General features: G+C 45.1%; 1 protein-coding gene across 1 annotated transcript; it reads left to right on the forward strand.

Annotated features, from left to right (window-relative positions):
• Positions 1–2: 2 nt before the first annotated feature.
• TTLL4 (tubulin tyrosine ligase like 4) lies at positions 3–21,297 on the forward strand. Its single transcript, XM_049888192.1, has 18 exons — positions 3–1,488; positions 2,548–2,657; positions 3,022–3,085; positions 9,212–9,336; positions 9,806–9,916; positions 10,287–10,363; positions 11,082–11,273; positions 11,374–11,456; positions 11,690–11,818; positions 12,196–12,318; positions 12,614–12,712; positions 13,034–13,168; positions 13,611–13,748; positions 15,045–15,147; positions 15,992–16,202; positions 16,345–16,415; positions 16,811–16,896; positions 17,349–21,297. The coding sequence occupies exons 1-18, from the start codon at positions 8–10 to the stop codon at positions 17,605–17,607; spliced, it is 3,597 nt and encodes a 1,198-aa protein (XP_049744149.1). The 5' UTR covers positions 3–7; the 3' UTR covers positions 17,608–21,297.
• The last annotated feature ends 3,540 nt before the right edge of the window (positions 21,298–24,837 follow it).

Here is a 24,837-nt window from a genome sequence, read left to right on the forward strand (position 1 = left end):
GCCCCTCATGGCCTCAGCAGGAACAGAGCAATACAGTATTGGCCTCCGCCGGGGTAACAGTTTCAAGCAGAGTGGTCCCTCAGGCACAGTACATGCCTTACCACTTGAGAAACCCTCTGAGGGCAAAGGCTGGTCTCAGGCCCATCAGCAGGTGAAACCAATCTGGAAGCTGGAGAAGAAGCACGTGGGCACACTGTCAACAGGGTTGAGCCCAGGCCTCTTGGGTGTCCCACCCCAGCCAGCATATTTTGTTTGTCCCAGTGCTTTATGTAGCTCTGGGACCACAGCTGTCATTGCGGGCCACAGCAACTCCTGTTACCTGAACTCCCTCCCAGACTTGTTTAGCAGCACCCTGCTGTACCGCTGCTCCAACTATAGGCACAAGCCGTACCAGCAGCTGGAGTCTTTCTGCTTGCGTTCAAGCCCATCAGAAAAAAGACCTTTTTCTCTCCCTGAAAAGAGCCTCCCTGTCAGTCTCACTGCCAGTAAGGCCACTTTTTCCACGGTCTCCCCCATGGCCTCTTCGTCCACGGATCCGTACCTGTCATCACTGGGAGCAGCTGGAGAAAACTCTTCAGGGAGGAGCCTGGCCTCTGCCATCTCAGGGAAGATCCCATCTCCACTCTCCTCCTCTTCTTACAAGCCCATGCTAAATAACAACTCCTTCATGAGGCCAAATAGCACTAAAGTGCCTTTATCACAGGCCCCAGAGGGCCTGAAGCCGGTATCCACACCCAAGATTCAAATTATCTCCTGGCCTCATTCAGGGGGTACTGGGGACTGTACATTCCAGCCTATTGAACATAAGGTGCCCAGAAGCAATGGCACTGTCCTAAATGACGCCACTGACCATACCACCATGTCCACCCCTAGCTCTGTAGACACATTCATCACCAGTGTTGCCTCTCCTCAGTATAACCTGAATAACTCAGCCACAAGGGCAGAGCCACATCTTTCTGGCCTGGATGATGACTCTGATTCCCAGGCCCAGACTGAGGAGATTCGCTTCACTGAAGCTGTGAGGAAGTTGACTGCAAGAAGCTTTGGGAAGATTCCAAGGCAAGGCTTCCAATTTGAACAGTCTTGTTTTGTGAATCGCAGCTTCCAGTGGAGCCTCCTCAACAAGGACAGGCAGTGGGAACCTCCCATGGTAGGTCAGCAGTTTCCTCAGGAGGATGATGGAGCGGACAGTAGGATTCTCCCTGGTGCCTCAGACACCTTGGGGTTGGACAGTACAGTCTTCTGTACCAAACGCATCAGCATTCACCTCCTTGCCTCACCTGCCAGTGGGCTCAACCACAGCCCTACCTGTGGGTCTGCGATCGACCACCCACCACTCGGAGGAGACAGAACTCCGCCTCCCCCCCCTCCCCCTCAACCTCTTGGAGTAGCTGATGTGGCCACCCAGCTCTCTTCCATCCATCTGGGCCAGCCTGTGAAGGAGCCTAGGGAGGACAGGCAGCTGGACTCACCTGGTAGGGATATTGGGTAAGTTGGAGAAAGTTTTTGGCTCATTTAGAGCGGTAGGATGTATACGCCATAATTTGGTGACACTGACCTTATATCGGAAACCCTGGTGACGTAGTGGTTAAGAGCTACGGCTGCTAACCAAAAGGCTGGCAGTTCGAATCTACCAGGCAGTCCTTGGAAACCCTACGGGCAGCTCTGCCCTGTCTTATAGGGTCACTGTGAGTTGACGGCAACAGTTCTTTTTTTGTGTGTGTTTTTGACCCTGTGCCTCTGAAGGTTGGTTTGATTTTTTAGCTGCCCTAAAGTTTTGATTTTCACTTTAGGGCAGGGGTTGGTAAACTATAGCCTGCAAGCCCAATCCTGCCTGCTGCCTGTTTTCGTAAATGAAGTTTTATTGGAACGCAGCCTCACTCGTTCATTTACGTATTGTCTGTGGCTGCTTTCTTGCTACTATGGTAGCATTGAGTAATTGCAACAGGCTGAATGGCCCTCAAAACCAAAAATATTTTCTATCTGGCACTTCAGAGAGTTTGTAGACCCTTGCTGTCAGGTGAAGCCAGGGGAGAAATAACCTCAGACATCAAGTGTAGGGGGCCTGTGACTTTCCTACTTATTTCAAACCAAATCAAGTTCCTAGTTTTTCCTGGTATGACAGCTGTTTCAGAGTTAGGGCATATATATACGTGGCTTCTTCTCTTGTGCCTTGTTACTTTTCTGGAAGCTTGGTCCATCAAGGCCTTGTTCTGAGAGTTGTAGAGAGAGATCTAGGAATAATTGAAGTTAATTACCAGAAATTCGTTGATGGCATTTTGTTTGCAGAATGTCCTAATTATGTGCTTTAAGGGACTTCAAAGGAAATGGAAGATATGGTGCCTCTACTCAGAAAGGGGGATATAGGGTTAAGGGACCATGGCTGTATTTAAGCTTTAAGGGCAAGAGAAATAAGTGAGGTCCAGGCAAGAGAGAGATTTGTCACTGGAGAAGAGGCAAACATTGGGAGATGATGAAGGAATAAAAATCTAATTGTGGCCTCTCTTATGGAGATGGCTGGGCTGGGGGAATAATTCTTTCTTATAGCTCAGCTACTGACCTCCAGCCAGACCAGGTTGAGGCTGAAGATGTAGAAGAAGATCTAGTAGATGGTTTGGAAGACTGCTGTAGCCACGATGAGAATGAAGAGGAGGAGGGTGAGTAGGGGACCCTTTCACCTCCAACTTGGAGTTGGTCTCATGAAAACAGAGAAGTGAGCTAATGGTGATGTACCAGGTTTTTGACTCACATTATCACCTACATTAATCATTTGTCTTGGGACAAGGGGCAGTCCAAAGGGGCAGTGACTTCCAGGGGACTTCCGTCTCTAGTCCTCCTGTCCTACCAGTCTTGCCTTGTCCCTGCTGCTTTCGAGCTCAAGGAAGGCAATGCAAGGCAACAAGGTGGTGTGTGTGGCTCCCAAGAAGGGCTAAGCCCAGGATGTCAAAGGAAGAACTGCCTAGGCTTGGCGGATTCATGTGGCAGCCTAGTCAGAACTTCTCTGTTCTTCCTCCCCCCCAGGAGACTCGGAGTGCTCCTCATTCAGTGCTGTCTCCCCCAGTGAGTCGGTAGCAATGATCTCTCGGTGAGTGTTGGCTGTGTGGATCATTGGTAGATGCTCCTTTTCTGTCTCTTCAAGATTATAGGGTTTAATCACCTAAGTTGTTAATAGCCCTGAGAATCCTAACTCATTTTCACCAGATTTTTAGGTTTGGGGCTTTGGTTTTGAACCAGGAGCGATGGAAGGGACCAGAAGCATATTTCATCAGTTGGGCTTAAAAAATAGTACCATGTTTTTCAGGCTGCAGTTTGGTTCTTAGGCCCTAAGAAATTGTTCAAGTAAAATGCAAATAATTTTAAGAAGTGTTAAGGAAATTAATACCCAATTAATGAAGAAGCATAATAATGTTTGAGGTAAATCCTTAGAGTTTCAGGCTGCCTACGTGAGGGTAATTGTCAGCTTGCCCTATAAAATGTGTTCCATTGTCAGAAACCATTCTGAGACAGACGGATACCACTAATTTGAGCTTTTTAAAATGCTTTTTTTGCTGCCTTCTAGGGTTAGGTTTATTTTGTACAATAAGATTGACATTAACTCTGTTATTAGGTGCCATCAAGTCGGCTCTGACTCATGGTGACTCCATGTACAACAGAATGAAATACTGCCTGGTCCTGTGCCATCCTCAGTCATTGCTATTTTTGGGCCCATCGTTGGCAGCCACTGTGTCAGTCTATCTCACTGAGGGTCCTCCTCTTTTTTGCTGACCCTGTAGTATACCAAACACAATGTCCTTCTTCAGGGACTTGTCCCTCCCGATAACATGTCCAATGTAGGAGAGACAAAAGTCACACCATCCTCACTTCTAATGAGCATTCTGACTATACTTCTCCTAAGACAGATTTGTACCTTCTTCTGTCAGTCTGTGGTATATTCAATATTCCTCACTAACACCGTAATTCAAATGCATCGGTTCTTCTTCAGTCTTCCTTATTGGTCCAAGCTTTTGCACGCATATGAGACGATTGAAAACACCGTGGCTTGGGTCAGGTGCACCTTAGTCCTCAAAGTGACATCGATATGCTTTTTAACACTTTAAAGAGGTCTTTTGCAGCAGATTAGCCCAATGCAGTATATTGTTTGATTTCTTGACTACTCCTTCTATGGGCGTTGATTGTGGATACAAGTAAAATGAAATCCTTGGCACCTTCAATCTTTTCTCTGTTAACCTTAGTAATAAGAAATTGAATTAAAAATTCTCTAGTTTTAATCCAGATTATTTTAATTACTGCCTTTGGTGGAGCCTAAGGGATGCTCATCTCTAACTAGAAAACCAAAAATGTCTTCCCTTAATGTAGGCCCTTCTTTTGTAAAACAAGTAGTTTGTAGGATGCTGCATAGCTGAGATGGGAGTAGGGGGAGAGGAAGGATTTAGCCCTGGTGGCACAACAGTTAAGTGCTCAACTGCTAACTGAAAGGTTGGCATTTCAGATCCACCCAGCAGCTCTGTGGGAAAAAGACCTGGCGATCTACTCCTGTGAAGATTACAGCCTAGAAAACCGTGTGGACAGTTCTGTTCTGTCATGTGGGGTCACTATGAGTTGAAACCTACTCCATGGCAACAACAACAACAAAAACAGAGAATCACTTAAACCACCTTTCTGGGTAGAAAGTTAATGTTCTTCAACATAATCTTCCTGTTCCCCTTACCACTTCGAACCTTGCCTCAATGAGGCTCTGTCTTCATTCATTAATTATATTATTTTTACTTAATACTAAATATATGCAAAGAACCAAAAAGAAAAAAGTACTAAATATCAAAGTTTTTACTTTTTAAAAATAACTTATACTAAAACATGTAAGAAACAAAATGCAAATATAGAAAATAAATTTGTTGTTTTTGTTTTTTAGTACAAAATGTCAATTCCAAATTTTTACTTGAAATCTAGCTGTATATGGCAAGGCTTACCCCAGTATATGGAGCACCCAGACTCTGGTTGCTTTTTCTTTATATCATCTCTGCTTTGGTTAATAAGGATAAGGCAAGCTGCCATCTCCTCTCTGTGAAATATGTTGGTGGTAGTGGTTATACCGATTTTAGAGCCCCAAATTAGCAAGGTAGAGGCAGACCTTTTTGGAAAGTGGGAGAGATAGAACTGGGATTGTGAAGGCTGATAGAAATCGTACCACAGATAACCTGAGTCTTCATGTATAAATTCTGTCACTTTAAATCCAACACACCATCCTTTCAGAAAGGCAAAGCTTCTTTCGGTTGTATGTGTTGGATGCTGATTTAGATTAAATACTCCCACTCATCATGAGAGAAAGATATTTGACATATAATTCACCTGGACTCCTACCTTTTCCACACTTAAAACTGATCTGTTGGTGCCCAGCTACAACCAGTGACTGCCCTGACAGGGAACACAACAGAGAATCCCTGATGGAGCAGGAGAGCAGTGGGATGCAGACCTCAAATTCTCATAAAAAGACCAGACTTAATTGTCTAATTGAGACTAGAAGGACTCTAGAAGCTGTAGTCCCTAGACCTGCTGTTAGCCCAAGACTTGTAGCATTCCCAAAGCCAACTATTCAGACAGGGATTGGACTGGACTATAAGATAGAAAATGATACTGGTGAGGAGTGAGCCTCTTGGCTCAAGTAGACACATGAGACTGTGTGGGCAGCTCCTGTCTGGAGGGGAGATGAGAGGGCAGAGGGGGACAGAAAATGGCTGAATGGATACGGGGAATACAGGGTAGAGAGAAGGAGTGTACTGTCTGGTTAGAGCAACTAGGAGTACATAGCAAGGTGTGTATAAATTTTTGTATGAGATATGATACAAGGAATACAGGGTAGAGAGGAGTGTACTGTCTGGTTAGAGCAACTAGGAGTACATAGCAGGATGTATATAAATTTTTGTATGAGATACTTGATTTGTAAACTTCCACTTAAAGCACAAAAAAAAAGCTCTTAAAAAAAAAAAAAACTGATCTGTGTTTATCTTCTGACCTGCCACGCAGACATACAGATGTTTGTCTAGCCTTCCTGATAGAAAATAAAATCCACAAAAGGTGTTTGTTAATAATTTGTCTGCTAGTTAATTTAACTCCTACAAATTGTCCAGACTTTCTGATCTATACAAGAGTTAAAACATGATTTTCATGCAAATGGAGATTAAATTTCAAACCACTTCACATTTTAAGGATGGCTAAAATCAGAAATATTTTTGGATTGCTAAAATCTTACTTTGTTCCAATTATGAAAGATTTATATATTTATTAGATAAATATAAATTTGGCAACCACAGAAAAACACAGGATAATTGAAAACATTACCTCTGTTCTTCTACCCAGCAATATTATCTTTTAATAGTTTATTGCATTTTCTACTATTGTATTCTTTTCCTAAAAATCATGTAATTTTAGAGATGGAGGTCATCAAGTCCAGCATCCTTTTTCAGATGTAGAAATTGAGGACCAGAGAAGTTAAGTAACTACTCCAACGTTATAGTCTGTAGCACTGCTAGACTAGGATCCAGGTCTCTTGAGGGTAAGCCTACTGTTACCTGATTGGGGTCCATGCCATGGAGCAGTTGAGCCAATGAAACACACTCCAAGTTAGAAAGAGAAAGTTTAGGAGGTGACACCAACAGAGGGGCCCCAATAGCAATGCGGCTGTCCATTGTGGAGTCCCCCCAAAAGCAATTTTTACATCGGAGCTTATATATCATTTTGGCAAAGATTACCTAATGTTTTTAAGCACATAGCCCATATACATCACAAAACAACTAGAAGAAACTCTTTATTAAACTAAAGATATGCATGTTGGACATCTGGACTCTTATCTGTGTGTTTGTAACAGGCAAAAAAAACTTACGTAAGAATCTCTCGGCTAGTGGAACTGGACTGCCAAGTCCACTCTGAGTGAGATACAGAGCAAGAAAGAAAGTTGCAAACCAAAAGTGCCCTGCAGCCTTCATAGCTGCCATCTTGGAGGCTGAAGGCCATTTCTCAAGAGAAGAAAAAGGAGAGAGAGACCAAGGCTGCAGGAGTGGCGAGGGCTCCACACCCCTTTGGAAAGAGACCAGTGCAGCCGGTGCAATAAAAAAATGCTTGTAGATTACTTGGAGTATCGTTATGGTGTTAGTTATGTCAAGCTCTCAGTCATCCATCTGGAAAAGAAGAAAACATGTTGCAAGGTATTAGGGTCACAATACTCTTAAGAGTCTTGGACAAGGGCTTCCTGTCTTAATTGAACTTTTGGTTTTGAGATAATAGTAGATTCATTTAAAAAAAAAAAAGTTTTTTTTCTTTTTTTTTTTTTCATTTACAGTTGTAGGAAATAATATAGAGATCGCCTGTACCCTTTACCCAGTTCCCCAGTGGTAACATCTTGCAAAACTATAGTACAATACAGTACAACCAGGATATTGACACTGATACAGTCAAGATACAGAACATTCCCAACACTGCGGGAATCCCTCATATTGCCTTATAACTGTATCTCCTTCCCTTCTACCCTCATCCCCTTCTTAGCCCCTGGCAACCACTAATTTTTTGTCCATTTCTATAGTTTTGTCATTTCAAGAATGTTGTACAAACGGAATCATAGCAGTATGTAACATTTTGGGACTGGCTTTTTTTTTTCACTCAGCATAATTCTCTAGAGATTTGTCCGCATTGTTGTCTTTATCAGTCAATAGTTTGTTACCACAGTTCATTCACTAGTTGAAGGACGTTTGGGTTGTTTTCAGTTTTGAGCTATTACAAATAAAGCTAGCAACATTTGTATACAGGTTTTTCTGTGAACATAAGTCTTCATTTCTCTGGGATAAATGCCCAGGAGTGTAGTTCCTGGGTCTTATGGTAGTTGCATGTTTAGTTTTTTAAAGAAATTGCCCGAACTGTTTCCCAGAGTGGCTGTACCATTTTACGTTCCCATCCTGTCTTTGTTTTTAAATCTTCATTCTTCTTGATTTTCGGTGATCATAAAGTCAATACTTAGTGAATTAAACATCTTTGATTTAAAAAAAATTGGAAATGAGAATTAATTGGAACCATCCTAATTGGGAATTAGTATTTAACTTGATCCAATAGTTCATTTACAATCTCTAAGATTTAAAACACTTCGTATACATTCAGTGCATATTTCTGTTGTGCTGAAAATAACAACTTTTTAAACTTTTTATATGCTAAAAATCTTGTAATATTTTGGATCATATCAGCTCAGGGTAGAGACTATTCTCTCCATTTTTTTTTCAATGCTATCTAAAGAAATGGTCTGGATATGTCCACTTGACGTGACAGATAGCTAAGGTATCCACTATTTTGAGACCCCTCGAGATAGCCTTGACGGAGCCATTGTTGGAACAGCAGTCGATGTCCCCAAGGCCCACTGCCCCAGATTCTAAGCAGCATCTTTTCATCAGATCCATACCCGAGTTATTGTATGTTACATAAAGATCTAGTGTCACAGATCTTTTCCAAAATGGAAAATAGCGTTAAAAAAAACCCCACTGCCGTCAAGTCGATTCCGACTCATAGCGACCCTATAGGACAGAGTAGAACTGCCCCATAGAGTTTCCAAGGAGCGCCTGGCAGATTTGAACTGCCAACCTCTTGGTTAGCAGCCATAGCACTTAACCACTATGCCACCAGGGTTTCCGAAAATAGCATTAAAAAAAATTTTTTTTTAACTGTACTTAAATCTTCAGATAAATCTACACGTAAAATTAGTTTGGAGTATTACTTTTTCTTCTGTTGTTTTTTCCCCCCATTTTCTTTTTTTAAATCTCAATAACTCTTAGAGCTTTTCTGCATTTCCTCCCTTTTAAATGATCTGTATCATTCTTTTTCTTCCTTATTTATTTCTTTGTCTTAGTATAGCATATTCATCTACTGGTATATACCCAAACTCATTATCCACTCTCAGAACCAGTTTTTTGGAGACATCCTTAGCTTGTAGCTTATCACAGGAAAATTTGCCGCGGTACCACAGAGTGAAGTATTGGAAAAGGACGTTTAATAATGTGGCTGCATGTAGGTCAGCTGTAGCACCTTGTGAATAATATTTGTAAAATAATAATTGAGCACTTACCCTTTTAGAATCACAATGTCAATGGCAGCATCCTGAAATAAATTATCTATAAAATTAACAATACTTCGGGATTGTTGCTTCCCCTTTCTCTGCCACGTTTGTTTTCCATCTTAGGAGCTGCGTAGAGATTCTGACCAAACCTCTTTCCGATCATGAGAAAGTTGTCCGACCAGCCCTCATCTACAGTCTCTTTCCCAATGTGCCCCCTACCATCTATTTTGGCACTCGAGATGAGAGAGGTAAGCCTAGCGGAGTGTCTAAACCCAGAAGGGTCCCCAGGGAGAAGGATGGCAGCAGCTAAACTGGGAGGAGGCAGCAATAGCAGAGGTGGGGATTTCCAGAAAGACCTGGGGTGGATGATTATCACACTTTGTGCTCCGCTTCCCACTGGGTCCGCGTAGGTCCAATGTGGACCTTTTTCTTGTCAGTTCTTTAGCTGACCCTACTCAACCTCATAGTCTCATTCTTAGTTCATGCCCTCTAACATTGTTCCTTTCCCTTTTCAACCTCCCCTCCTTTCTTTACTCCTCATTCCTGTTCAGCCCTGTGTCTTCCCCGAAGTGTGCTCCTTTAAAACCCTGATTGGGAACAAGACTTAGTGATTTTACTATCCAGCAAAGGATGGGTGACAGAGCCACCTTTTCCTCTTCTCACCATGACTCTCCTGCTCATCCTCTCTCCCCTTCCCTGTCCCCTGCTTTCCCCCAGTGGAGAAACTTCCCTGGGAGCAGAGGAAGCTGCTTCGGTGGAAGATGAGCACAGTGACCCCCAACATTGTCAAGCAGACCATTGGACGGTCCCACTTCAAAATCAGCAAGAGTGAGTCATTGCCTTACTGCAAGCCTGTCCTCTACCCCAACAGACAGGCTTTGAGCAGGAGGAGAGCTCTAGATGCAAGTACTTCCTGCTATGTGGGGGATAGCTGGGACCCTGCCCTGGAATTTCCAACCTCACTGGGAGAATGTAGCTCTGAAAGGCTGACCCCTCTGTCCCTGGGCCTGTCACTCAAGATTGGGAGAGAAAGGGCCATTGTTTTATCTCTGGCCCCCTGACAGCTCCATGGCAACTTGCAGAAAACTGAGTCTGGGAGCTGTGCCCAGGCCCAGTGGTGTTTCTGGGGCGTTTGGGCCTCTCTCCGTCCCAGGGCTGAGCTGTCAGCAGGACTGACATCCTGATGTCCCTTCTGTAGGAAATGATGACTGGTTGGGCTGCTGGGGTCACCACATGAAGTCTGCTAGTTTCCGATCCATTCGGGAGCATCAGAAGGTAGGGGCCGTTTCTGAGGAGCTCTTTCCCTGGACTTTGGACTAGGGCAGGAGGAGGGTGGTATGAAGGAAAGAGGAAGATGAACGTGGAGAAGACAGCAATGTCCATAGAAGAGTGGAGAAGGTCTAGGAGGAGGGTGTAGTGCGAGACCGCCACAGACCATACATATCTCCAGTTCAGCCGCAATGCCTTGGGTAATCCCAGCCTCTCAAAGAGACCTCTTCCTATAATGTGTCTTGAGTGGCATCATCTGTTTTCTGTTTTCTCCGTGTAACCACGGCACATTACCTTCGTTCCCCCAAGCTGAATGATATTTGTAACGAGGGCTTCTGGTCTCATGTTGGGACGAATGAGTCCCTTGCCCTCAGACTTACTAAAAAGCCAGATGCTTTTCTGTCCTTGTCACATGGGCTATACTGGAAAGAGATTTAATAGTTCTTTCTTTGTACCTGAGATAAATATCATGTCTGTCTTAATCTGTTATATGCCATGAACTATAAACTCCCATGGGCACTAAATTTTGTTGTGTTTTAACCATATTTTGGTCAGTGCTCAGCAACTGAATACTTAAGGACCATTAGGCAGTGATGATAAAACAGAGCAGGAGCTTGGAATGTTGCTAAGGAAGTTGGAATGATGTAGTGAGTCTTGTCATGAAATGGCGTAGAGGTCTTGCCTCGGCCACTTTCCCTGCTCTCACCTTTGGTCCCTCCTGTAGCTAAACCACTTCCCAGGCTCATTCCAAATTGGGCGGAAGGACCGTCTGTGGCGGAACCTATCCCGCATGCAGAGCCACTTCGGCAAGAAGGAGTTCAGTTTCTTCCCCCAGTCCTTTATCCTGCCCCAAGATGCCAAGCTCCTGCGCAAAGCCTGGGAGAACAGCAGCCGCCAGAAGTGGATTGTGAAGCCAGTGAGTCAATCACAGTGGGTCGTGGACCGTGATCTAAGAGTGGGAACAACAGAGTATTGGGTCAGGAGCAAACCTCATTTCTTTTCCACTTGACTTCCAGCCAGCATCAGCTCGAGGTATTGGCATCCAGGTCATTCATAAGTGGAGTCAGCTCCCTAAGCGAAGGCCTCTCCTGGTACAGAGGTGAGCTTGTCTCCAGCCAGATCTCTCCCCATTTTTCTATCTCCGTTGGCCTGGAGAGTCCCTTTTTACAATGTTCTCCTGCTCTTTGTCCCCGAGGCAAAGACCTTCCTTAGCCAATTGTTTTAAGGTCCTTATCTCAAGGACTGTTGGCTGGCTTATGCTATACAGAGCCATGGGCCCAATTACCCACTAAGTCTTTATCTGTTCTTGATGATGCCCTTTCCCCTATGTAGGTATCTGCACAAACCCTACCTCATCAGTGGCAGCAAGTTTGATCTACGGATCTACGTTTATGTCACTTCCTATGATCCTCTACGGATTTACCTCTTTTCAGACGGACTCGTCCGCTTTGCCAGTTGCAAGTATGTGGTAGTGGTGAAGTGTCACCTGACAGCTTTCAAGATTTATTTCCTCAAAAAGAAGGAAGCCAAGGGACACCGAACAGAAAAATAACAAATGTTTTAGTAGTTTTTATTAGCAAGCGGGAAGGTTGGGAATGGAAAATGTGGTTCTCTACTTCACTGAATCTGGGCTCTTCCGGCATGCACTGAGATAGGATAAAGGAGATGAGTTTAACTATGGTGTTTTAGAACCTTGCCACCAGGCGTACTTCTCAGGCTCTTGTAGGTGTGAAAAGATCTGTCTACTTGCCTTTTCCCTCCTCAGGACTTGGAAAAATGTTTAGCCCATTTTCCATCTGCTATCTCACTGTCTTACCTCTGCCTTTCTTCACTTCCAGGTATTCCCCCTCCATGAAGAGCCTTGGCAATAAGTTCATGCACCTGACCAACTACAGTGTCAATAAAAAGAATGTCGAGTACCAGGCCAATGCAGATGAAACGGCCTGCCAGGGCCACAAATGGTACTGGGGGCAGGGTGTCCAACTCAAGTGAAGGCCTAGAGGAATACAAGGTTCTGGGAGGTTCAGTGGAATGGTGACTGGAAGATTAATATAAGACCCAAGGATTACATAAACACTTCTCAATTCAGAACTGGTCTGTGTGCATCCAAGTTCATCTCCTTCTTAGTCAAAACATCAAAGAAGAGATAAGAAGAAAATACCTATAGGCCTCTTGTTTTTGTTTTTTGCTTTCTCTTTCCTTCATCACCCATTTTAAGAATATAACCCCAAACACTCCCTTCTCTTCCCTCTACAGGGCACTGAAGGCTTTATGGAACTACCTGAGCCAGAAGGGAATCAATAGCGATGTCATCTGGGAGAAGATAAAGGACGTTGTTGTCAAAACCATCATCTCGTGAGTCACACTGCCACCTGGGGGGTGGGGACTGCCACCGAACTGCCGCATTTCTCATTGGCTTCTACGCTGCTGTGCTTCTGACTTTGACCATGTTGTGGTTCAGTTTCTCAGAACAGAGTAGAGGTGGATAGAGTTAAATTCTGCTTTCCTCCTGCACTTTATCCCCAGGAGCTGGCCCAGATCAGAGGCATCTCTCGAGAGCTGGTTTTCCTGGGTTGCTTCTGCTGTGTGCCATCTCTGAACTGCTTCATTGGCAGGGCAGCTGTTCATGTCCCCTGGGAGGAGTTGGGCTAAATACTTCCTCCTCCCCATAACCAGGTCAGAGCCCTATGTAACCAGCCTGCTCAAGATGTATGTGCGGCGGCCCTACAACTGCCACGAGCTCTTTGGCTTTGATGTCATGCTGGATGAAAACCTCAAGCCCTGGGTCCTAGAAGTCAACATTTCCCCGAGGTAGGCCATATTCTCAGGGCATTTGCAGTGGAACCCTTTCTCTATCCTCATGATTTGGTTCCCATTCTAGTCTTGCTGACTTTTGGAAAACCTTTCCTTCATTAGAATTTTTGTTTCCCTCTCATCATGTTTGTTCATTCACTCATTATGTCAAGGTTCTTTGAGGAGGACGAGAGGTTGTTAAAAGTTTTTCTTTTAAACTTGATCCCTACCTCTTGCTTTTCCCTAGCAAACCAACGTCATGGGCAGTGCCATCCTGAATGAGGTTATTCACTCTCTTTGGGACAAGAAAACCCTCATCATGGTGCTCATGAATATGGATTTTGAGCGCTTTTCATCCTAGGGAACCCAGGGAGTGAGTGGGGCTAGCACTGACTTGAAAACCTGACTGGACCCATTTTGGAATGCAGCTTTGACCACTCTTTGCATCCTTTCCCTGAAGCCTCCACTCTAACTCTCCACTGGACATCAGCATCAAAGGCCAGATGATCCGTGACCTTCTCAACCTGGCGGGTTTTGTTCTGCCCAGTGCAGAGGATATCCTTTCCAGTTCCAGCAGCTCCAGCAGCTCCACCACCAGGTTAGCCTCCCTGCTTCTCTGAGGCTTGGCTGGCAGCATGAACAGCCCCGTTGTGACCCTGGGAAAGGATGGCTTCTGGGCACTTTCCCCAGGACTGTTTGATGGTATCCTCCTACTTGGTCTCCCTTGCTACTCGATCTGCCACCACTATCCATCCACACACTACTGCCACATCAATGCCCTTAAAGTGTGTTTGATTATATTGCTCCCCTCTTCAGGAATCTCCACAGGGCCTGGAGAATCAACTTTAAGCTCTGCCTGCACACTTGAGGTCCCAGCCTCCCTTTCCCAGGCTCATCTCCCTTTATTTCTTTCTGTCTCCCGTGCTTCCAACAAATCTGATCACTCATGGGACCCCAAGGTTGGAAGGATCCTTGAAAGTCAGTTCAATTATTGCCTCTTGCAGTTCCCCTATAGTGCCCTTTCCTCTGCTCATGGGATTTCTTCCTCCTGAAGAGCCTCTCAGCCAGAGCTACCTGTTGTAAACTCAGCCATCCACCAAAGCCAAGCTCAAGGCAACATCTTCATAAAGCCTGCTCACTGTGGGCTTTCTTTCCTCCATACCCTCAAAGCACTTGGAACTATTCTTGAGTTAATATTTATTTGGTAACTTGTCTGTGTCAGGAAAAACCTATGTTACCCTTACAACAATCCTGTGAGGTTGATATTAGTATCTTCAGTTTACAAATGAGGAAATGGAAGATCACTGGGTTTAAGAAACCCACCCAATATCACTCAGCTAGGAAGTGGTAGAGCTGAAATTCACATCCTGATTTGCCAGGTAACAAAGTTTGCTTTTTCTACCATACCCTGTAGACTCATGTTTGTGGTTGTCATTTGACTTAATTCTTGGAGGTAAGGGCTGCTTCTCAGTCATCTTTGTATCTCTCTTAGTAATACTTGTAATAACATGGATGAGGAAACCAAGGTACGGAGAGGTTAGGTAACTTACCCAAGGTCACATAGCCAGTACGGCAGAGCTGGGTATTTGATAAATGTTCACTGAGCTAAACTAAACTAAAGTACACAGCAATTAGGTTTATTCCAGGCTCTGATCTTTTATCATTCAAATGTAGCTGAGAGAGGATGCTTTGAACTCTTAGTTTTTCCATGGTACTTGAGCTTTGATTCTCAGACTACTTGAGTAGAGTGCATTTTAGTCTTGATTTACTCAGGTAACAAACATTTATCTATACTTTTTCATCTTCTCTTGAAAAGGGAGCTTACTGGACTGGACCTTCTGTCCGGGAGATAAAGCTGCTGAACTTACTCTTTGTTCCCTTTCCACCCGATTAGCCTGACCAGCACCCCCAGGGACAAATTTCGAGTGGCTTCAGAGCACGTCACTGCACAGAAGATGAAGAAAGCCTATTACCTGACCCAGAAAACTCCTGATCAGGTAGGAAATTGACCTTCCCCTACAACACCAGCAGAAAGTTTCCTGGTGAAACATCTGTGACCCCAAGGCAACCAATTTTTCTTCTCTGTTGTTATTGTTAGGTGCTGTTGAAGTCACTTCCGACTTACAGCAACCCTGTGTACAACAGAACGAAACACTGCCTGGTCCTGTGCCATCCTCCCAATCGTTGTTATGCTTGACCCCATTGTTGCAGCTACTGTGTCAATCCATGTCATTGAGAGTCTTCCTCTTTTTTGCTGACTCTCTGCTTGACCAAGCATAATGTCCTTTTCTAGAACTGGTCCCTCCTGATAACATGTCTGTCTAGAGCAGGGTTTCTTAACCCAGGTCTGCAGTTCCCTTGAGTGCAGAGATTTGATAGCATGTGCATTGTTCTGGGACAGAGTTGATGGCCTTTATCACTTTTTCAAGAACCAGTGCTTTTAGCAAAATGGCTTACTAGCCCACCCTTGTTGTCAGAGACCTTTACCCTTTGGATTTTATCCCTGAGAGATGCAGTGGGACCCTGGGAGGGTAATTCTCAGAGCAGATAGAAGAGTGGCTGGTACCAAATCTGAGGTGCTGGATCCTAATTTTGACTCCATCCAGCAAATCACTTGACCCCTGTGTCCCAGTACTGTCCCACCCCCACCAAAAGTATCTTCCTTCACCACCTAAGTTCAGCAGACATAGGAACACGTGAGGTCCAGTGGTAGCCCACCAAGCTGCCTTGGTGGTCGCTCAAGAGCCCTGGAGCTATGCTCCTGTCCCCAGCTTCTGGTTTCTCTGCCTCTGGCTTGCACTCTCAGTCACACTCTCTAACTCCCTGTTCTTCGGGCCATAGGACTTCTATGCATCTGTGCTAGATGTCCTGACGCCAGATGATGTTCGGGTTCTGGTGGAGATGGAGGATGAGTTTTCTCGACGTGGTCAATTTGAACGAATTTTTCCTTCTCGAATCTCCACTCGCTATCTCCGCTTTTTTGAGCAGCCACGATATTTCAACATTCTCACCACCCAGTGGGAGCAGAAGTACCATAGCAACAAGCTCAAAGGTGATATGCCTTCCCTGGCTCAAGAGGCCATGTTTAGAGGGAGGTTAGATCCAAGTAGACCAAGAAATGGGCTTCTCTGGCAAGAAGAATTGACCAGTTGATTTCACCTTCTTAAGTCCTGTCCCCTGCTGTCTTGTCCTAGGAGTAGATCTACTTCGGAGTTGGTGCTACAAAGGGTTCCATACAGGAGTCATCTCTGATTCTGCTCCAGTGGTGAGTGGTGCCAGTAGAGAAGGAGACAGCTGCATCCCAGGGCCCTCCCTCCTCTGCCTTAAAGAGTGAAGCATGGGCTGGGTGTGGGGACAGGCCTCTCATTTCTCTCCTAGGCCTTGCCTTTGTGTCTCCTGTCTTTTCTCTTTCAAAGGAATAATTGCCTCAAGGATTTCTTGGGTGCTTTCTTTCAAGATCAGAAAGTGCCTTGCAGGCCTCAGCTTCTTGTGTGACTCAGGAGAGAACCAAGACTCCCTATAGAAAACCATGACCAAAGGCTAGGGAAAGGGAGAGGCCTTTGGTCACTCAGACAGAGCTGGAAAAAGTCCCAAGACCACAAACACTCCTGCCTGACCTCTGCCTCAACCTTTCCACCTCATTGCTTCCTTCACTTTTAGTGGTCTCTCCCGACATCACTTCTGACTGTCCCAAAGGGCGATGTGATGCTCAATGCCTTCTGCAAATCAGAGATTGGCAACCTGGGGTGAGTGCTGCCTGGGAAAGGGAGGGAGTTGGGTGTGAGTTTGAGGAGTTCCCTTCCTTTCTTCACAGATTATGACAAGATCAGCATTGGGGGTGGGGTTAGTGAGGGTACCAGAATATGCAGCCACAACGTCCTCTTCCTGGTGGCTCTCAGTATGTCCAGTGAAGCTGAGCCAAAGTCACTGATCATCTGCTGAAGTGACCACTTTCAGCCATACCCACTAGCTGTAGGAGATCCTTCGCCCTCCCCCCCTCACATTCACACTTGTATTTAAGTTCTCAAAATTTCAGGTAAGTGAAATACCTTTTATGGTTATTTTTATATCTATATAATTATGGTCCATAACACCATAATGTTGTGAGTGCCTGGTCCAAACTTTGAAGGCAGATCACAAGTTAAGGTCTCAGCCTACACAGTGTCTTAGCCATTTGTTTCCCACCTGTTCCCTTCAGAAAGCACAGCTCCTCTGAGGGAAGCCTACTGCTCTCTGAAGACGGAGCCACCCCTAAGACCAAGAAGACTCCAGTTGGCCTTTCTCCTTTTCCCAGGAAACCTAATTGCTCAAAGGACAGTGAGGACACTAGCAAAGAGCCCAGCCTCTCTACCCAGATGTTACCTCTGATCAAGTACTCTGGGCAGACTTCGAGACTTTCTGCTTCCCCCATTTCCCACTCAGCCAGTGACTCCCTCCTTGCTGCTGTGAGCCCATGACTGGCCTGAATCCACTAATCCCTCCCCAGGAGCACCATGTTAACTACCTCATGGGAACCTGCTGGCCTGCCTGAACCCCTCCCTTCTCCAACTCGCCCTCATCGTAGTATTTTTTGAAATGGTTGAATTGCAGAAATGGGTACCTATAGGGTTGGCGGGGTGGTGGGCATGGGGAGAAGGTGAAGGAGGTTCACCCTCTGTCGCTTGGCTGGCACCTTCTATCTCAGCAGAGAAACCAATGATGGCCACACAGCCTTATAAAGCAGGGTTTGGTTTCTACCTTCAGAGAGCCATGTGTGGTTTATTTTAGGCCTTGGTGAAGTGATTATGTTGTAGCTCAAGAGTAGAAAACATACTAAAATTTGGGCCTGAAATCCTTTGTTCTGTAATGAGGAGGTTCTTCTGAAGGTTCTTATCTTCTCAGGTTCTCACTCCTTTCCGCACTCTGTCCTAAAGAGCCACTTTCAGAAATGTTCAAACCTTCCAACTTCCCCAGTAGAACTCACTTCCTGTCATCCTTCTGCTCATCCTAGTCAGGGGCTTTACCAGCTCCATTTCTCCTTTCATATACCCACCCAGCCAGTAGCCCTATGCCTTCTTACTTTGACCTCACATCACTACTTATTCAGCCTTCTAGGCCTCTCTTTCATGGATGTCAGTCACCTCTTCAACTCAGCTTTTTTTGAGGTGAGAGGTTCTATGGACTTCGTGAATTTCCCATGGCCCCAACAAAGGGGTCCAGATAATCCCAGTTGCTGTTAATCTGTGTCCATATATGAAAGGGTCACAATCCAGAGGGAGGGTAGAAGGAGCCGTGATTTCCCCACAACACAGAGGAAGTCTCGTGTTCTGTTCCATTCTTTTTATTGCCACCGATTAGCGGTGTCTAGATCACAGGTTGCTAGGGCAAGCAGAGTCCAGTGACTTGGCAGGTGGGTTTCAGGAGCAGTCACTGTTAGAGAATGGTCTTCCAGTCAGACCTCTGACTAAACTCATGTACTCTTAACTGAATCTACCTCCCTCCTCTAGGCTCAGTAAAGAGTGGGCATTCAATAAATGTTGACTGAGTGAACTATACATATAGAGATCTCAGAGGACATGAGCACCTGAACCAGAAGCTCTACTTCTCTCTCTCCTGGTGAAAAGTGGAGCCCAAGAAGCACAAGGGGGGAGAGTTTGGATCAGAAATATCATTTTCTTGAACTACGCTCCCCCCTAACCCAGCAACCCAGTTGCTGCTTGCCCCTGTCCGATTCCTGCAGTCCCTTAGTTTTTCTAGCAACAAGGCAAAGAAGAAGCCAACTGGCCCCATGTCTCTGATACTCAAGTTTTCTCTCTTGCACATCAGCAGGAAGCTCAGCTACTTGGTCTCACCTTGGGCTCTAGATGGTCTCGTTCCTTTTGAGGTTTGGAAAGAGGCTGCCCTGTTTTGTGGCTTCTGGATTTCTGTGGCGAGTTGGGATGGAACCGTGGAAAGATGACTGAGAAGCCTGACTGGGTTCAAGGACACAGAGTAAATGGCCAGCCCAAAGGTCACTTTGACAGTTGTGAAGAAAGCTTGGTGGCAGAATCCTAGGGTAGCAGCTGCTGCTCAATAAGTACTTCAGTGCCCGGCCAGCGTGGGAGAGATCCTGGACAGACCCATTAAATCTCTTCTGATAGAACTGAACTGCCACTTGCCCTTCCTGGATGCAGTATTCTAGTGCAGATGTCAGAGCCAACCTCGTGATAAGGGCAGTAAACAGCCTTTCTAAGAGAAAACCGACCACATGCTTATCAGCTTTGTTGCGGCTGGTCCTCCGGTGCAAGGGCTGGTTTAGGTGTGGAGGTCTGGCAGAGCTGATGGTGGTTTACTTCTTGGAAACCAACTTCCATTCTTTAGCCTACCTTCTGAGAATCCCTGTACACCACAACCCACCTATTTCCATCCCTGTAACTGGAGAGGGAACTAGCATTGCAGCATGATGGGGCTTGGCTGTGTGTGGGGGTGCGGGGCTTATGAAATTAAATGAGTGATGAAAATACAGTGTTCTTCGTTTAAAACGTGCTTATATACAACATTATTTCTGATTGTCATCACATTTGGGTGTCCGATAGGTTTGGGTGTTTTGCTGGGTGGGAAAAAGGTATGGGGCTTATGTATCACATTTTCCTTTCACCCTTTTGAGAAAATGAAATCTCGCTTATTAAACATTCAGCATACATAACTGAGCATTGAATACCCACGGTATGTAAGGTATTTTTAAGTTGAAATTCAGGAGTGTAGTAGAATAAATGTTTGTCAGAACATGTCAGTTGTTTTCCTAGCTTGGTAACTTACCCAGTTCCTGTTCGGAGAAAGGGGACTGAGTGTACCTGAGACTAAGAAATAAAGTACAGAGTATTTCAGAAGCAGTGGAATAAGGAATTTGGCGTGGGGAGTGGGGAGGCTGGTAACTTTGCATTTACTTCACATCCACTCAGGACTGATCAGAAACAAGTACCTTACAGTGTGTACTAATGAAGAGGTGGCATTGTGTTAGGAAAAGAGCATGGGCCTCTTTGGCCGACCTTGGGTTCATATCCCAGTTTGCCTCTTAGTAGCCATGTGACCTGCGACATGTCGTCTAACTTTTTAAAGTCTTAGAGTTTCTTTATAAGGCCAATAGAATACCTGTGTCACAGAGTTGTGACAATTTAACAAAACATTTAAAAGCACTTGGGACATAGAAGTTACTTATTACATGGTCAGGGCAATCTGACACTGGTGAGGGCCAATGAAGGAAGCTGATGTTCAGGTATGAAGGACCTTTCCACTTGTCATTTGAGGGATGGCCTTTATCCAATTTTCAAGAGCCACTGCTCTTAGAAAAATGCTGTACTAGCCCACCCTTGTCAGAGCTGTAGGCTTTTACCCTTTGAGCTTATCCCCTGAGAGGTATAGTGGGGCTCTGAAGAGGGTGATTCCCTCAGAATCATTGGATTACAGTTACCCAGAGAAGGTGATCACCAAAGGTAGCCAGAGGGACCTCCCCTCCTGGCTTCCCCTTGATTTGTCCTTTAAGGCTCAGCTCTGACTACTGTTCTAATCCCCAACTTCTTACCGACTAGTTTTCAGAGATGTGTGGCTAAGAGCTACGTTTCATGCTACTTGAGACTGATCCAGCATCTCAGACAACCCTTTCCGGGTCTTTTAGATTCCTCCTGTAGCAGAGCTTGTACACATTAATATCCAGGGGTCTATACAGGCTCATTTGCCTTGGCCCCTCACCAGGTTTATTCTGGGTTGCCAAATATGGATGGTAGGTCTTGTGCAGCTCCTGACAGATTTCTCATGTAAGTGAAAGAACACAAGAAGGGTAGTTGTTTTCCTAGAACCCGTTTGTGCCTTTATTAGTATATTGGACTGAGACACAGAGTGCCAGGGGCTGTCATGGGAAAAACAAATTTTGAAAAGTTATTTAATCTTTCTAAGTTTCAGTTAGTAAATTGGAGAAACTAATGCGTACCTCTAGGGTGGTTGTGAGGATTAAATGGAAAAAATAAAGCATCTAACACAGAGCCTGATACATACATGGTGTAGATACGTTGTTGTTAGGTGCCATCGAGTCAGTTCCGACTTATAGTGACCCTATGTACAAAAAAACACTGCTGATATAGTAGATTCTAAAACAGGCAAAAACGAAACAACCACCAAATACATTTCTTCTGCATGGTGGTAATAAACTGTAATAAAATATATTTTGATTCTATCCATGAAAGACTAAATGTGTGGATTTAATTGAGATAATAAACTTGGAAAGATTGGAGCCCTTATCATGAGTCATTAGAGAAGTGCATTTAAAACTACAAGACACCACTTATACACTAACCAAAACCCAGACCCACCACCGTCATGTCGATTTCAACTCATAGTGACCCTATAGAGTAGAACTGCCATAGAGTTTCCAAGGAGCACCTGGTGGATTTGAACTGCTGACCTTTTGGTCGGCACTGCAGCATTAACCACTATACCACCAGGGTTTCCACTTATATACTAGAACGACTCAAAAAGACTGAAAATACCAGATACTGGCGTGAATGTGGAGCAACTGGAACTCATACATTGCTGGTGGGGATGTGAAATGTACTTTGATAACTTCTTATAAAGTAACTTTACCATGTGGCCCAACAATTCCACTCCTGCACACAAACGTTCACAGCAGCTTTATTCATAATAGCAAAAACTTAGAAACAACCCAAATGTCCAACTAGTGAATGAACGAAGTGTGGTGTATCTGTTCAATGGAATTTTATACTTAAGCATAAAAAAGGGAATAAGCTACTGATAGGTGCAACAACATGGATGACTCTCAAGAACATTATGCTAAAAGAAAGAGGCCAGAAATGAAATACTACATACTTAATGATTCCATTTATAAGACATTCTACAAAAAGCTTAACTAGTGACAGCAGATCAGTGGTTTCCAGGGGCCGTGGGTGAGGGGAGGATTGACTGCAATGGGGGACAATGGAAAGAGCCTATATGTTGATTGTGGTGGTGGTAATACAACTGTGTACATTTGCCAAAACTCATCAGATTGTATACTTAAAATGGATCAGTTTTATTGTACGTAAATAAAGCTGATTTTTTTAAAAGCACGAGGAACTATCATCAAGCAAATTAAAACCATGATGAAATAACGTCGTTAGGTGCTATTGAATCGCTTCTGACTCATAGCGACCCTATGCACAACAGAACAAAACACTGCCAGGTCCTGTGCCATCCTCACAATTGTTGGCTATACTTGAGCCCATTGTTGCAGCCACTGTGTCAGTCCATCTCGCTGAGGGTCTTCCTCTTTTTGCTGACCCTCTACCTTATGAAGCATGATGTCCTTCTCCAGGGACTGATCCCTCCTGATAACATCCAAAGTATGTGAGACGTAGTCTCACCATCCTTGCTTTTAAGGAGCATTCTGGTTGTACTTCTTCCAAGACAGATTTGTTCTTTCTTTTGGCAGTCCATGGTATATTCAATATTCTCTGCCAACACCACAATTCAAAGGCATCAATTCTTCAATCTTCCTTATTCATTGTCCACCTTAGTCCTCAAGGTAAAACCTTTGCTTTTCAACACTTTAAAGAGGTCTTTTGCAGCTGATTTGCCTAATGCAATGCGTCTTTTGATTTCTTGACTGCTGCTTCCATGGGTGTTGATTGTGGATCCAAGTAAAATGAAACCCTCGACAACCTCAATCGTTGTTTATCATAATGTTGCTTGTTGGTCCAGTTGTGAGGATTTTTTTTTTTTTTATGTTGAACTGTAATCCATACTGAAGGCTGTGGTCTTTGAGCTTCATCAGCAGGTGCTTCAAGTCCTCTTCACTTTTAGCAAGCAAGGTTGTGTCATCTGCATAATGCAGGTTGTTAATGAGTCTTCCTCTGATCCTGATGCCCCGTTCTTCCTCATATAGTCCAGTTTCTAGGATTATTTGCTCAGCTCACAGATTGAATAAGTATGGTGAAAGGATACAACTCTGATGTACACCTTTCCTGACTTTAAACCATCCAGCATCCCCTTGTTCTGTTCAAATGACTGCCTCTTGATCCGTGTACAGATTCCTCATGAGTACAATTAAGTGTTCTGAAATTTCCATTCTGAAATAACACTAAAATGGTAAATATTAAAAGTGCAGCCAGGAAGGAGGCGGGGCCAAGATGGCGGAGTAGGTGGACGCTACCGCGGATCCCTCTTGCAACAAAGACTCGGAAAAACAAGTGACTCAATCACATACATAACAATCTACGACCTCTGAACAACAAACACAGATTTAGAGACGGAGAATGAACAAATACGGGGAGACAGCGATCGTTTTCAGAACCAGGAGCCAGCGTACCAGGCAGGTGACCTTCGGAGCCCGATCTGGGGCAGAGCCCAGGGGGGCAGACGGCACAGACAAGGGGCCCAGCCCTACCCCCCGAACTCATCCCGGGAGCGAGCCCAGCTGGTTGGCACGGGCGGCGTGGCGGCGCAGCCGGTGGGAGAAGTCCCCGGGAGGTAGTGACTGGTCTGGGCGCGGGGAGAGCAGCGTCCCAGCCGGGGAGCCATCCCGCCAGGAGTTTGGTGGGAAGCGGGCGGGGCGTGAGCACGGGGACCACCTACATTTCCCTGAATTGACCCCGGTGGGGGGGTCCAGTCGTTCGTGCGGGAGGCGCCCACCCAGTTCCCGTGAGCGGCGTGGTGCGCCGGAGGGAGAAGCCCCCGGGAGGCAGTGGCTGGTCTTGGAGCGGGGAGAGCGGCGTCGCACCCGGTTCGCGGGAGCGGCGCGCGTCGCGGCTGGAGGGACGGGGAGCCCCCGGGAGGCAGCGACGGATTTTGGAGACGGGAGTGCACCGCCCCAGTAGGGGAGCCTTAACTTTGGGGGTGGGGCTGACAGCGGAGGATCTGACAGTGACGCCAGCGGGCCAGACCCCCCGGGGGACAATCTCCACACACCCAGTACATATAGGCGACGCGCCCCACGGAAATCTCAGATATAAGAGTCATTCCAAGTAAGACAAACAACTCTGGCTATATTCTGAGGTGCTACACTCCTAGCTCTCTGATCCCTCCCCCACCCTCCCCAGGTGGCTCCATTAACATCCGAAAAGCCTGAGCCAGAGGGAGAACTCTGATAGGGATCTGACTGCATTTTTTTTTTAGCGGATTTTCTGGAAAAACTAGTTTCCCAGTGATGGCTCGGAGACAGCAGTCCATATCAAACCACATAAAGAAGCAGACCATGACGGCTTCTCCAACCCCCCAAACAAAAGAATCAAAATCTTCCCCAAATGAAGATACGATCCTGGAATTATCAGATACAGAATATAAAAAACTAATTTACAGAATGCTTAAAGACATCACAAATGAAATTAGGCTAACTGCAGAAAAAGCCAAGGAACACACTGATAAAACTGTTGAACTCAAAAAGATTATTCAAGAACATAGTGAAAAAATTAATAAGTTGCAAGAATCCACAGAGAGACAGCATGTAGAAATCCAAAGATTAACAATAAAATTACAGAATTAGACAATGCACTAGGAAGCCAGAGGAGCAGACTCGAGCAATTAGAATGTAGACTGGGACATCTGGAGGACCAGGGAATCAACACCAACATAGCTGAAAAAAAATCAGATAAAAGAATTAAAAAAAATGAAGAAACCCTAAGAATCATGTGGGACTCTTATCAAGAAGGATAACTTGCGAGTGATTGGAGTCCCAGAACAGG

This window comes from Elephas maximus, chromosome 6, assembly GCF_024166365.1.
Source record: "Elephas maximus indicus isolate mEleMax1 chromosome 6, mEleMax1 primary haplotype, whole genome shotgun sequence".
NCBI classification, from domain to species: Eukaryota; Metazoa; Chordata; class Mammalia; order Proboscidea; family Elephantidae; genus Elephas; species Elephas maximus.

What these genes read in the sequence shown, in the direction of transcription:
- TTLL4 (XM_049888192.1), top strand. Translation starts at nt 8, where the DNA reads ATGGCCTCAGCAGGAACAGAGCAATACAGTATTGGCCTCCGCCGGGGT. An exon ending in TGAGAATGAAGAGGAGGAGG is followed by an intron (nt 2,658 to 3,021) that starts GTGAGTAGGGGA and finishes CCTCCCCCCCAG; the next exon opens with GAGACTCGGAGTGCTCCTCA. An exon ending in TGGCACTCGAGATGAGAGAG is followed by an intron (nt 9,337 to 9,805) that starts GTAAGCCTAGCG and finishes GCTTTCCCCCAG; the next exon opens with TGGAGAAACTTCCCTGGGAG.